We start from the raw sequence: 12,731 nt of genomic DNA, 5'->3' as shown, positions 1-12,731 counted from the left end.
CCTTACCAGGACGGTCTCAATTTGCACCCATTTTCCTATCAATAATTCGAGTTTATCCTTCTTTACGGCAGAGTAGTACTTGTTTGTTTCTGCATACTACACTTTCTTTATACGTTCATCTGCTGTTGGACATAGAGACCTCTTCCAAGATTTGCCTGCTGTGAATTGTGCTGCTCTAAACATGGGTATGGATGGATCACTGTGATGTGATGACTTTAATTATTCAGGGAAGTTACTTAGGAGAAAAATAGCTGAGTCAAATGTAATTGCTGGTGTTGGTGTTTCAAGTCATCTCCATACCTATTCCCACAGTGATTGTACCAGGTCATACTCTCAGAAACAACAGAAAAGTTTCTTTTTTCTGCACAGCCTGCCAGCATTTTACTATCAGTTGATTTTTGAAGACAACTATTCATTCTTTCTGGAGTGAGAGGAGGTCTCAGTGTTCTTTTAGTTTGCATTTCTTGAATGGGTGCCAATGCTGAACAGTTTTTCATGTGTTTATTGACTATTTGTACTTCTACATCTGAGGAGTGTCTTTCATTTCAGGTACCCAGTTTTCCATTCAGTTTTTAAACTTGGGGTGGGGGCTAATCTTTTGAGTACTGCTTTGTAGTCTGGATATCAGTCCATTGTCTGAGGAGTAGCTGGCAAAATGTTTTTCCATTCTGTACGTTGTCTTTTTTTCCCTGTTGGTGGATTCTTTTGCCGTGCAAAAGCTTTTTAGTTTCATACGGCTCCATTTGTTGCGTCTTGATATTATTTTTTGTGTAACAAGGTTCTGCTCAGAAAGTCATTGCCTACCCCTGTGTCCTCCCGTGTTTTACCTAGTTTGGCTTCCAGCAAATTAACAGTTTCTGTTTTAATATTTAGATTTTTGTTCCATTTTGAGTTTTTAATGCATGGTGATAAATATGGGTCAAGATTCAATCCCTGGCATATAGATGGCCGGATTTCCCAGCACCATTTGTGACAGATGCTATCTTTTCTCCAGGAAAACTATTCAGAGTCCTTTTCAAAAATAAGCTGAGTGTGCTGGGAGTTGACCAACAATTACTCTTTTTCTTTTGCCAGTATTATGCGGCTTTCATCACTATAGCTTTATATAACTTCAAACCTTGGACTGTGATATCTGCTGCCTTGCTCTTGTGGCCTGGGACTGTTTTTGCTGTTCTAGTGTCTTCAGGTTCCATATGAATTTCAGGATGGTTTTCTGTAGTTCCTTGTGAGGAATGTTATTGGTATTTTGAAAGGGACTGCATTAAATCTGTGCAACAGTTTTAGAGTTATGGCCGTTTGGGCTGCCTTCATTCTACCTATCTAGAAACATGGGATATCTTTTTATTTTCTGATATCCTCTTTGATCCCTCTCTCTCTCTCTCTCTCTCTCTCTCTCTCTCTCTCTCTGTTTCTTAGAGTACTGTAGTTTTCATTGTATAGCTTTTTCACTTTTTAGGTTAATTCATAGGAATGTAATTTTTCTTAGAAAGCATTGTCCCCCAATTTCTTCCTTGGTAAGATTGTTATTGACATACAGGAACACTACTGATTTTTGTGTACTGACTTTATATCCTGCTATGCTTCTATATTTGGTTACTAGTTCTGTGAGACTTACAGTGGAGTTTTGGGGGTCTTCTATACGAAGAATCCTGTCAACTGCAAATAATGATAATTTAATTTCTTCCTTCCCTATACATAGCCTTTTCATTTCTGCCTTCTTCCTGAGTGCTGTGGGTAATGTTTTCAGAACTATGTTGGGCAGGAGTGGGGATAGTGGGCGTCCTTGCCTTGTTCCTGAATTCAGAGGGATAGCTTTCAGCTGGCACTCACTTATTATGATGCTGACCAGGGGTTTTTCATAGATGACTTTTATCAGATTGAGATAGGTTTCTTCTCTGCCTATTCTCTTCAAGGTTTTTATCATGAAAGGATATTGTATTTTGCTAAATGTTTTTTTCCATGTCTGTTGGTATGCTCATGTGGTTTTTGCCAAGACATCTAGTCAGGTGATGCATTGCCTTTATTGATTTGCACATGTTGAAACGTGCCTGCATCCCTAGAATGAATCCTGTTTGGTCTGATGTATGATCTTTTTAATGATTTTTTACATTCTTTTTGCCAGTACCCTATTGAAGATCTTTGTATCTGTGTTCCCTAAAGAGTTTGGCTTGTGTTTTCTTTTTTCGGGTTGTGTCTTTTTCTGCTTTTGGGATCAGGTTAATGCTTGCTTCCAGGAATAACTTTAGGAGTTCAGCTTCCCTTTCCATTTTATTAAACATTTTGAGATGTGTTGGCATGAGATCTCTCTAAAGTTCTTCTAGAATTCAGTAGTGAATCCATCAGTACCCAGACTTTTCTTAGTTGGTAATTTTTTTATTACTTATTTAAGCTTATTGACTGATATGGTATTACTCAGAATTTTTATATCTCCTTTGTTCAGCTCTTGTAGTTCATGTGTCTAGGAATTTGTACATTGTTTTTGAATTGTCAATTTTATGAGAGGACAGATTCTAATAGTGTACAACAATGATCTTTAGGATTTTAATAGAATCCACTGTGAGTTCTCCTTTTTCATTCCTAATTGCAGAGTTGGGTCTTCTCTTTCCTTTTTTGGTAAGATTGGCTAGGGTTTTGTCCATTTGGTTTATTCTTTCAAAGAACCAACTCTTTGATTCATTGATTCTTTTATTTTTCAGTGTCAATCTCATTAATTTCTTCTCTAATCTTTGTAATTTCCTTCCTCATACTAATCTTGAATTTGCATTGCTCTTATTTTCCCTTGAGTTGTTTCATCTAGTTATTCATTTGTGCTTGCTCTGTTTTTCTGATGTGTGCATTCATCACTTTAAAATTCCCTCTTCAGACTGCTTTCACTGTGTCCCAGACAGTCCAGTATGTTATTCTGGCATTATTGTTTGCTTCGACAAACTCTCTAATGTCTTACTTGATTTCTTCCATGACCCACTGATTATTCAAGATTGTACTGTTTAATTTCTGTATATTTGCAAACTTTCTGTGGTTTCTTTTTCCATTGATTTCTGGTTTTATTTCATTAAAATCTGATAATATGCCCGGAATAATTTTGACTCATTTGCATTTACTTAAGCATGCTTTATGTGCTAGCATGTGATGTGCATTGCCTAGAGTCCCATGTGAAGATGAAAGGAATGTGTATTCTACTGTTGGTTCTTTGGCACTCTGTAGATACTTATTAAGTCAATGGGTTTGGGGTTGGGGATTTAGCTCAGCGGCACAGCGCCTGCCTGGCAAGCTCAAGGTTGTGAGTTTGATTTCTGGTACCAGAAAAAAACAAACAAACAAAAAGTCAATGGGTTTGAAGTTTTGGTTCCACTTTAATATTTCTTTCTTGATTTTTTTTTATCTATTTCATCTATTTGTGACAATAAATTATAGAAGTCGCAGACTACAGTTTTGCTCATATTTATTTAATTTTTTATATCTATTACTCTTTGTTTTACAAAATTAGGTGCATCAGATTTTGGTGTATATGTTTATAATTTTTAACTCACGATTTTGAATTGCTCATTTCACCAGTATGTGGTGGCCCTGCTTGTCTCTTCTGATTAGTTTTGGTTTGAAATCTAATTGTCAGGGGTCTGGGGACTTAGCTCAGTGGCACAGCAACTGCCTGGCAAGTGCAAGGTCATGAGTTCGATTTCCGGTACCAGAAAAAAAAAAAAAGAAATCTAATTGTCAAAAATTAAATGGCTGCTGTTACTTTTTCTGCAGGTTTCCATTGCATGGAAAATTGTTTTCTATCATTTGATTTCTAATCTGTGAATTTCCTTTTGAATTAAGTGTGTCTCTTTTGTACTGCATAACCTTCAGTCTTGTTTCTTGCCACCTTCTGCCAGTCTGTGTCATTTGATTAGGGAATTTAAACTGTTCCATTGAGAGTTATTACTGAAAAGAATTGATACCTGCCTGTCATTGCATGAGTTTCCTGTGGCTGATTTCCTTATAGTTTGTTTCCGCTTAGCTGCTCATGCTGCCAGGTGAATTCATTCTATTTGACTGATTGGTATTGATCAGTTTCACTGTCTCTTTCCTTGATGAATATTGTAAAGCTGAATTGGTGGTCATAAATTTCTTCAGGTGTTCCTTTTCATGGAAGTTACTTATATCCCTATCAATTTTGAAGAAACATTTTCCAGAATATGTAATTAGGGATTGGAAATTGCTACGTTTCAAGCTTGGAACACTTTACTCCAAGATCCCCTGGCCCTTAATTTTTGTGTTGGGAGATCAACCATTATTCGAATGGATTTACCTATATAAGTGATTCATTACTTTTTCTCTAACTGCTTTTCAGATTTTATCCCTGTTATGGACTTTTAGTGTTTTGAGAAGGATGTTGCATGGAGAGGTTCTCTTTTGATTGTAGCTATTTGGAATTCTATATGCCGCAGTTGTATGTATGCTTATTTCTTGCCCTATATTTGGGGAGTAATCTGCTATTTTTTTTGTACACAGGTTTTTTTAAGCCATATGCTCTGTTTTTTTATCTTAAATTATTCCAGTTGCCACTGTTAGATTAGTCCTCTTTGCAACAACTAGCAAGTGTTGCATCAATATTTTATGTTCTCATTTTGTTTTGTTTTGTTTTCTTTTGAGACAGATTCTCACTATGCAGTTCAGGCTGACCTTGAACTTACTTTGTAGCCCAGGCTGGCCTCAAATTCAAAATGATCCTCCTGCCTTAGACTCTTGAGTGCTGGGATTACAGGCAAGATCCACCAGGCCCAGTTTTCTTCTTGGTTTTAAGGTGTCTTTGAATAGTTAGTCTTTAAAAATATCCCTTCTTCTAATTCTGACACTCTGTCCACTCTGGTTGCTTCTGTTGCCCATACTGCCAATGCAAATGTTAGACCACTTTGTCAGTGACACCATTTCGTGGACTCTAATTCTTTCTTGAACTAGTCATTCATGTTTTCCATGATTTTGTTTAGCTCAAGTATATTTTTATTAGTGACTTCTGAAATTTCCTGTTTCGTATTGTTTTTCTCTTTAGTTATATCCTCTGTGACCTCATACACCATCTCCTTGATTTGTTTTCTAACCTTTGGTATCCTTGGACTCTGAGGTGTTGGCTTATGCTATTGTCTCCCTTGATGCCCCCTGGACTGGCTTTGGAGAAGGAGGGAGTCTGGGGGTCATTTTGTTGACTTGTGGTCTCATTTTTCTGTTGTTCTTTGCTTGTTTCTTTTGTGCTAAAAATTCATGGTGTTTTAGTGCACAGTCTTTGTTGCTAGTACAGAGATCTGTGTAGTTAGTCTGATTTTGAGGGATGCACTTTAGGCATAGCTAACTAGAGTCCTTTACCTCTGCCCTAAGATCTGATCACCTCTGTTAATTTAGGAGGGGAGGATGCAGTGTTATCGGCCCAACACCACATTTACTGGGAATGAGCTCCAGTACTGTTAAATTCATGAAGTTAATCTGAGTATTGGCAGACAGAGGAATCCCATCAATAATGGCAATAATAATATGATCCTGGCAATGTCAGGCAAATCAGCTACACTAGTATCATCCAGGACAAATCGGATATTAACATAAAATAAGAAGCAATTACATGTCCCTTTAACCATATAACAGAAATCCACAATTGCAGCATAAATAATAAGAAAACTGATATATTACAAACAGCCTATATGTACTAAATGCAGTCATCATAGCTACTCTAATGGTAGAAAAAAACTCAGGGTTAATTTTATAGAATTAACTACCTAGAGATTAATAAAGCTTAAATGCTATATTATTTAAAATAAAATGGGCTGAGAAAGGGAGAAACAGATCATTCAAATTTGAAACCTTACTCTAGAAGATGTGAGAATGAGGAGAGAAAAGCAGAGAAAAGTGGACCTGGTTATGCATGAAAGGATGTACATAGTGTTAGGTACAGGTAACAATAAACAGGGCCAAGGAATGGAAGTCAACAGAAAAAAGAGGAATAAGTGAAAAGAAATTATATGGAGATTAAAAATAACAAAAATGGGAAAATTAGAAGGAAAAAGAAGGGAAAGATGATAAAAGAGGTAAAATGAAGGACTAAGAAAAAGGACAAAAAAGAAAAACCATTATCTGGGATTTTGAGTAAATCCTTTCCGTGTGGGATGCTAAATTTTGGGTCTAGCACTTCTCCATGTTCTCAGAGGTGGGACCCTCTGCTTTTTGCTGGCTGTGGCAATGTCCAAGGCAAGGCAGGTCCTGCTCAAATTGCATGATGAAGAAGACAGCTGGACCTCAGATCCATGCTGCAGGCAGGCAGAAAGAAGTACAAGGGCATAAATATACAAGGCTGAGACTTTCAAGTCCAGGGCATCTTAGGTTGGGCCTGGCCTTACTTGAAGAACAGTCCCTGTGCCCTTCCCAGCTGAGCTCAAAACCCTCAGGGGCCTCTTTCCAGCCCTCCCTGTCCAAGGCTGTTTGCCCTGCTGTCTATCCCCCCAACTTCCTATGGGAATGTAACACTGGAAACCTTGAAGTCAGGCTGTTCTGTGGCTCTTCTGAGCTCCACGTTTGAAATCTCAGCACTTTCCTGGAATGGCACGCAAGGCCACTTTCTCTCCTGCGATATGACAGGCACCTGAACAAGGGTCACTTGCCCACTGTGGCCTGTGTAAGGGAGCGGTGGGAGCAGAGCTCCCCACCGTCCACAAAGATCACAGCAACTGCCAGTCCTTTCATCCCTGGAACCGGGGCTGGGGATTTAGCTCAGCGGCAAAAGCGCCTGCCTGGCAAGCGCAAGGTCGTGAGTTCAGTTCCTGGTACCGGAGAAAAACCAAAAAAAAAAAAAAAAAGAAATCCCTGGAACCTTCTGGAGTCCCCAGGTTTCACTTAGGTTCTCCACATTCATTCCCCTGTCTTGCAAGCCAGGAGGCAGGGAAAAAGTCCCGACAGCTGGGCTCCATCTCCACATGGTCTGTCCTTTAGCTGCTCTGTAGTTTTAATTTTCTTGTCAGTCCTTCCCTGATGCCCAGTGATCTATGTCTTTTTTTGTCTTCCTCAAGAAGTTATTTTCCAGAGTCTGGATTCCACATCTCAGAAAGGCTGAACTGGTGCTGCTCCCCACTCTTCCACTTTCAAGGACTGAAGGTTTGAAGTTACCCCACACCCGTAAAAAGAAGAGACCTCCCCCGAGAGCCTGGCTTCCCTGTTAGCAACCTGGGGCCTGGGAAGGAAGGCTGCATGAGGATTGCTCTCATTTCTGTTAGGTGGATGGGGGTGGGAGGACTCAGGGAGGGGAGGACCTTGGTCCAAGTGGTGTCCTCAGGTCAGCAGAGGGAGCCACATATGGCCAGCACATGGAGGACCCCAGGCGCTGACAGACCCAAGTTAGGAACCCTTCCTGAGGACTGAGTGTGTCTGCAGCCCAGAAGCTTGGAACCCACAGAGTCTGCCTGTCCCCTGGGTCAGCCCTGGGAGACCCCAAGTGGCATGCTCACCTCTAGCCTGGGCAGGAAGTTGGAGAGTCTTCAGGAGATGAGGTCTTGGTCTGAAGGAGAGAGAAACGCTCTTTTCAGCTGGGGATGAGGCTCAGGAAAGGGCGGCCCCGACAGGAGGAAGATGCAGAAACTACGGAAGCACATAGGGTTTTCTTAGGGTCTCAGCACTGAGACAGTACCTGACACCTGCAGTTTAAAGAGGGAAATGCTGATTTGGGCTCCGAATTTCTAGAGGTTTCAGTCACAGTGAGCCAGCTCCAAGGCAAAACGGCACGGTGTGTGGGCCTGCTGGGAGAAAGGCTGCTCACCACAAGTCTTCCAGGAGGGGAGAGGTCAGGAATGGGGACATAGCCCTGGGGTCACACCCACAGTGACCCTCCCCTTCCTACCAGGCCCGAGCTCCTAAGGACAAGTCAGTTCTAAGCCCTCATACCCCAGGCATGTTCCAAAGGTCTTAGGGTCCTCCCAGGCATGTTCCAAACGTGTTTGCTCTGATCCCATGTGACATTTGCATGAAATTTAGACTAAAACCATAACAGGGGTCCTGAGTCATAGGAGAGATGGGCACAAGTCTTGCTGTCATCATTGATGTGCCAGGTTCAGGCGACAGATGGGCACCTGCTCACTACTTTAAAAAATGCTGGTGGTCTCAGAGAGTTGAGGGACTTGATCTGAGGGGGTGTCTGCAGGTAACCACAGGGAACCCATCTCTCCAGCAGACATAGTGTCTGCCAAGGTAAAGCTGAGGACCCTCGGGGAAGACTGAGGGTACCTGCCCCAAAACACAGATGGTGGGTGCTCAGAGCACGCCTCCCCTGAGCCGCAGTCATTCCAGCAGCCTGGCCATGGCTGTCAGGCTGAGGCTGCACCCTTAGTTCTGGCTCGTTGGTCTCAGTGAGGTGAAGGCCTTGGGTCAACGGGGCTTGAATGGGGACAGCAGAAGTAGCATCCCAGGGTCTGTCGAGGCTCCAGTGAGGCAGAGGGGACAGACTCATGTGAACACACATCACCCTAGCCTCGACCTGTCCCTTTGTTACCTGCTGTCAGACCCAGGGGACACAGGTGGACTTGCTTTCCTCCATTTCCTCTTTGAATGTCTCAGAAAGAGTGCTGTGGTTTAAAGAAGCGGGGCCCAGGTCATCCCAGGGAGAGTTCCAGACCCAACCATTTATGGAGATAAGAATGGAGCAGGTTCCCTTTCCTAGAACACATGAATTTCTCCACCTCCACCTGTGAACTCAGCAGTCATGGCCCCTATGAGACCCTCGCTGCCTTTTGTTTCCCATCAGGAAGGGACATTTTTTCCTGAGTGTTTGCCTCAGGCCAGCAGAGGGATGGGGTCAGGGCTTTGAGCAGTGAAAACACCATCAGTGGGGACCTTCAAAGTCCAACTCACCCTGTGAGCTGTGAAGGTCACAGGTCTGTGCTTGAGGTCTGCAGCCTGAGGGCCTCCATGTCTCCTACAGGAGCTCCAGGAAGCAGGTCAGGAGGTCTTGGTCTGAAGCAGTGTCCACAGCTCACAGCAGTGGAGGAGGCCCAACGAGTCAAGGTGAGGGGCTGCCCTGATGTGTACCAAGGGGACAGTGTCCCAGAGCAGGGACTGCTCATGGCACCTGGGCTCCATATGCTGTGCTGTCTGCCCCAGAGCCTGTCCTCTGCGGTTCAGCTACAGCCTCATTTCCTGTCCCAGGTTCTCCGGGACAGACCCTCTGGGAAGACGGGAGCCTGTGAGGTCTTAGAGCAGCACTCAAAGCAAAACATCGGGCTTTGTGGAAGCCAGCAAGAGTGCTGGTGTCGGCTGAGAATACTCAGTCTCCCTCTCTCCCCCAGGCATCTGAGTCCTCATCTTGAAGCCCTTGCTGTCCCCAAGGAACGTGAGAACACCTTCATCATAAGAAGAGCCACGCATCAAGCTAGGGAAGGCTTCCAGGCCAAAGAGGGACACGCAGCCTAGTGGGTGTGCAGGTTCTCCAGTCTGAGGGAGAGCAATTGGTTGCCACTGCTTCTTCTGCATCCTCTTTCCCCTGTACCGAATCTCAGGCACACCAGCAGAAGGACCTGGGACCAGGACACCAAGTCCTCAGATTTCTCAGCTGGTCTTCTTTCCCTCTACTGCCATGGCCTCCAGTCAAACAAGCCAATCCAGTGAGGGCTCCATCAGGGAAGAAGATGAGCTTTCACTCATGTCACAGGACCAGGAAGGTTCTGAGTCCTTGCCCCATGTGGTCCTGTATGACAGGATAGATGCATTGGTAGATTTCCTGCTCCACAAGTATAGGAGAAAGGAGCTGACTTCCAAGGCAGAAATGCTGCACACTTTCATGAAAGATTACCCGGAGCACTTCCCTCCGATCTTCAACAAAGTCTCAGAGTGTCTGTACATGGTCTTTGGCATTGATGTGAAGGAAGTGGATCCCCCTGGGCAGATATATGTCCTCGCTCCTGTCCTGGGTCTCACCTATAATGACAGAGTAGGTGATGACTACAACCTTGCCAAAACCGGCCTCTTGATAATGATTATCACTGCCATCTTCAGAAAGGGCAACCACGCCAGTGAGACCATTATCTGGCTTGCCCTTAACAGGATGCAGGTGTTTGATGGGAGTGAACATTTCATCTATGGGGATCCGAGGAAATTTATCACTGAGGATTTGGTGCAGGAAGGGTATCTAGAGTATCGGCAGGTGCCCAATAGCGATCCTGCTCTCTATGAGTTCCTTTGGGGTCCGAGGACCCGTGCTGAAACCACCAAGATGAAAGTACTGGAGCATTTGGCCAAGGTTAATAAGAGAGATCCCTGGTCCTACCCACATCTCTATGAAGAGGCTTTGAGCGAGGAGCTAGAGGCTGCCCGTGCACGACGTGCAGTCAGGGCTACTGAAGGAGCAAGTTGCAGGCCAGGGACAGGTTGTGTTCACAAGCCAAATCACTAGCTTAGCCCCTGCCCATGTAAAGTGATGCCCATTCGTCAGTGTGTGTTTGAGGAGAGCAGCAGGCCTGCTCAGTAGTGATGAGCCAGGGTAGGGGAAATCCTGGGCATACTTTCTTGATGTTCCTTCTGCTTGGGTTACTTGGAAATTGACAGTTTCCTTCATGAAAATCAAAGAAGCTTGCATATCTTATTTGAATAATAGCATAGATCTCACATCTGTTTTTGCTATTGTTACATTGTTTGTTCACTTTTATTTTTGAAGAAATTATGATTTTCTGTGGTATTGAGCAAATAGATTTTGCTTTTCCTTTCCAAGAGTAAGAGTCTTTGCTGTTTTGTAAAACCAACTAGGAAATCGTCCACTCTTTTGTGATGGGAAACAGATTTCCATAGCACTAGAGTAGGAATTTCCTTATAAATGTATAGAAACTTTAAGATAAATGTTGTCAAGAAATAAAGACATAAAAATAAAGTTCAGTTCTGGACTTCTTATCCATTCTTCTTTTAGTATATACAATTTAAAAATATACAGACACATGAATTCGCTTGGTTTCTTCAATTATATTAGGACAATTTACTATTAATAAAGTGCACCATCTTCATGGACACTTCAGTCCCCAGAATTCATTGCACATGTGCTCTTTGTAAGGCAATGTGTCTGCGGTGGAGATACAAGTACACTAGACTGAGCAGGATCAAACCTGCCCAAAGCATGGCAGAGTCCAGGAGAACCACCACTGTCGGGAAATACGGAGATGTCCTGCAGGATCTGAAGTACAGGTGACAGGGCACTGAGGGGGTGAGGCTAGCAGGGAGCAGCCCTGGGTGAGTGCTGAGTCACAGCAGTTTGAGGGTTGGGGTAAGAGCAGTTCCTTCTGCAGGAGTTGGTTTAATGCAGCTGTGAGGTGGCCCAGCCAGACCCTCACATGAGGACTCTTGGGCCTGAGATGACAGCCTGAGAGGATGGAAGTCTGCTCTGGGCAGCGCTTTTAGATGGCGGGTGAGGCTGAGTGGAATCCTCCCCTGGCACAGCTGTGGGAAGAGTGATTCCATGCAGGGTGCCAACCAGGGGACTTACACCGAGCCTCCACAAGGCTTTTCTGAGAGACAAGGGTGACTCAGACGAAGTGAGGCCCCAAAGTCCCTGGCCAGGTGCTCTCCAGTCAGCTGCGAGTGTCCAGCTTCAAGGGTCTTGCAGTGCCCAGTTGACTGGCTTCCCTGGGGCTAACCTCTGCTCATGAGCCCCGTTTCCTAAACACTCTTCCAACACAGACATCAGAACCTGGCCAGTGGCGTTGGCAACTTGTGCAAGTGGTCAGATGTCTGCCTGACCAAGATATTCTCCTCCAGAGAACCTCCTCAGAGCTTGCAAGAGTCCTCTCCTCTCTTATAACTGGACTTCCATAGGGTCAGTTTTCAGTTGTTTTCTTTGCAAAGAAAGTTTATGCTAGGGTTGCCAGGGTGTGGAATTTTGCTTGAAAATTCATCGAACTGTCTGTTGAGATGGCCTTGTCACTAGAATGACCAGGGCTTTAGGTCCACTTGTCACACAGGCCTCTAAAGCCCCAAGGCTAGACTTTTGGTGAATGTGATATGATTAAAAATAGTTGTTCCAGTGGAAGAGAAGCTGACCGGCAGTGGATATGGTTATTCACCCAGACTCCGGCAGCTTTCACTTAGTCCAGCAAAGAAATTCTCCCCAACATCTAATCGAGTAATACCTCCTAGTGGAGAGAACATGTCAGAGGAACCTTTGTTGAGTAGCCCTTTTCCTTGATTTTCTTTTCAGTTTCCTGGTGACCTGAAGATTCCCTCAGAAACACAAACAAAAAATTTACAAGAAATGTACGGTAGCATCCAGGGTTCAGTTAAGAGAAGAAAAAGGCTTTTATTAGCAAATACTTAATTTCTTTTAGGTATTCTGCTAAGTGTTTTATTACATTTCGCCAGTCCTATAACCAACAAGGTGTGCCAGACCCATTTTATAGAGGACGATCCTGAGGCCTACTGGGCTCAGGAACTCCCAGGATCCCTATGTGGTAAATGACAAGGCCAGGAGCAGACTCTTACTGTGAGGTCATCTATAGGCCACCCTGTTCCCACTCCTCCCAACCTGAACCCAGCTCTGTTTCTGATTTCCATACTTATAGAAAATTGAAAAACACCTCGCAGGGTGTAGGAAGACCCTGTGTGCAAGCCACTGAAACCTGGCCTGAATTCAGAATGTAAAACTGAGCAGGCGATGGGTGCACCCTGCTCCCACGGGAACAGCCCACTCACCTGCCCTGGACCATGTCATGCAGAAGTGCCTTCCTGTCCCGTTACTCACCCTA

General features: G+C 43.9%; 1 protein-coding gene across 1 annotated transcript; it reads left to right on the top strand.

The window, feature by feature from the left end:
• Positions 1 to 480: 480 nt before the first annotated feature.
• On the top strand, positions 481 to 10,815 carry LOC102007351 (melanoma-associated antigen 10-like). The gene is made up of 4 exons (XM_005406439.1): positions 481 to 549; positions 7,035 to 7,116; positions 8,933 to 9,015; positions 9,297 to 10,815. The coding sequence occupies exon 4, from the start codon at positions 9,584 to 9,586 to the stop codon at positions 10,397 to 10,399; it is 816 nt and encodes a 271-aa protein (XP_005406496.1). The 5' UTR covers positions 481 to 549; positions 7,035 to 7,116; positions 8,933 to 9,015; positions 9,297 to 9,583; the 3' UTR covers positions 10,400 to 10,815.
• Positions 10,816 to 12,731: the final 1,916 nt, after the last annotated feature.

This window comes from Chinchilla lanigera, unplaced genomic scaffold, assembly GCF_000276665.1.
Source record: "Chinchilla lanigera isolate Chin_1 unplaced genomic scaffold, ChiLan1.0 scaffold00097, whole genome shotgun sequence".
Taxonomy (NCBI): domain Eukaryota; kingdom Metazoa; phylum Chordata; class Mammalia; order Rodentia; family Chinchillidae; genus Chinchilla; species Chinchilla lanigera.
This window is presented reverse-complemented; position numbering and strand designations above follow the sequence as displayed.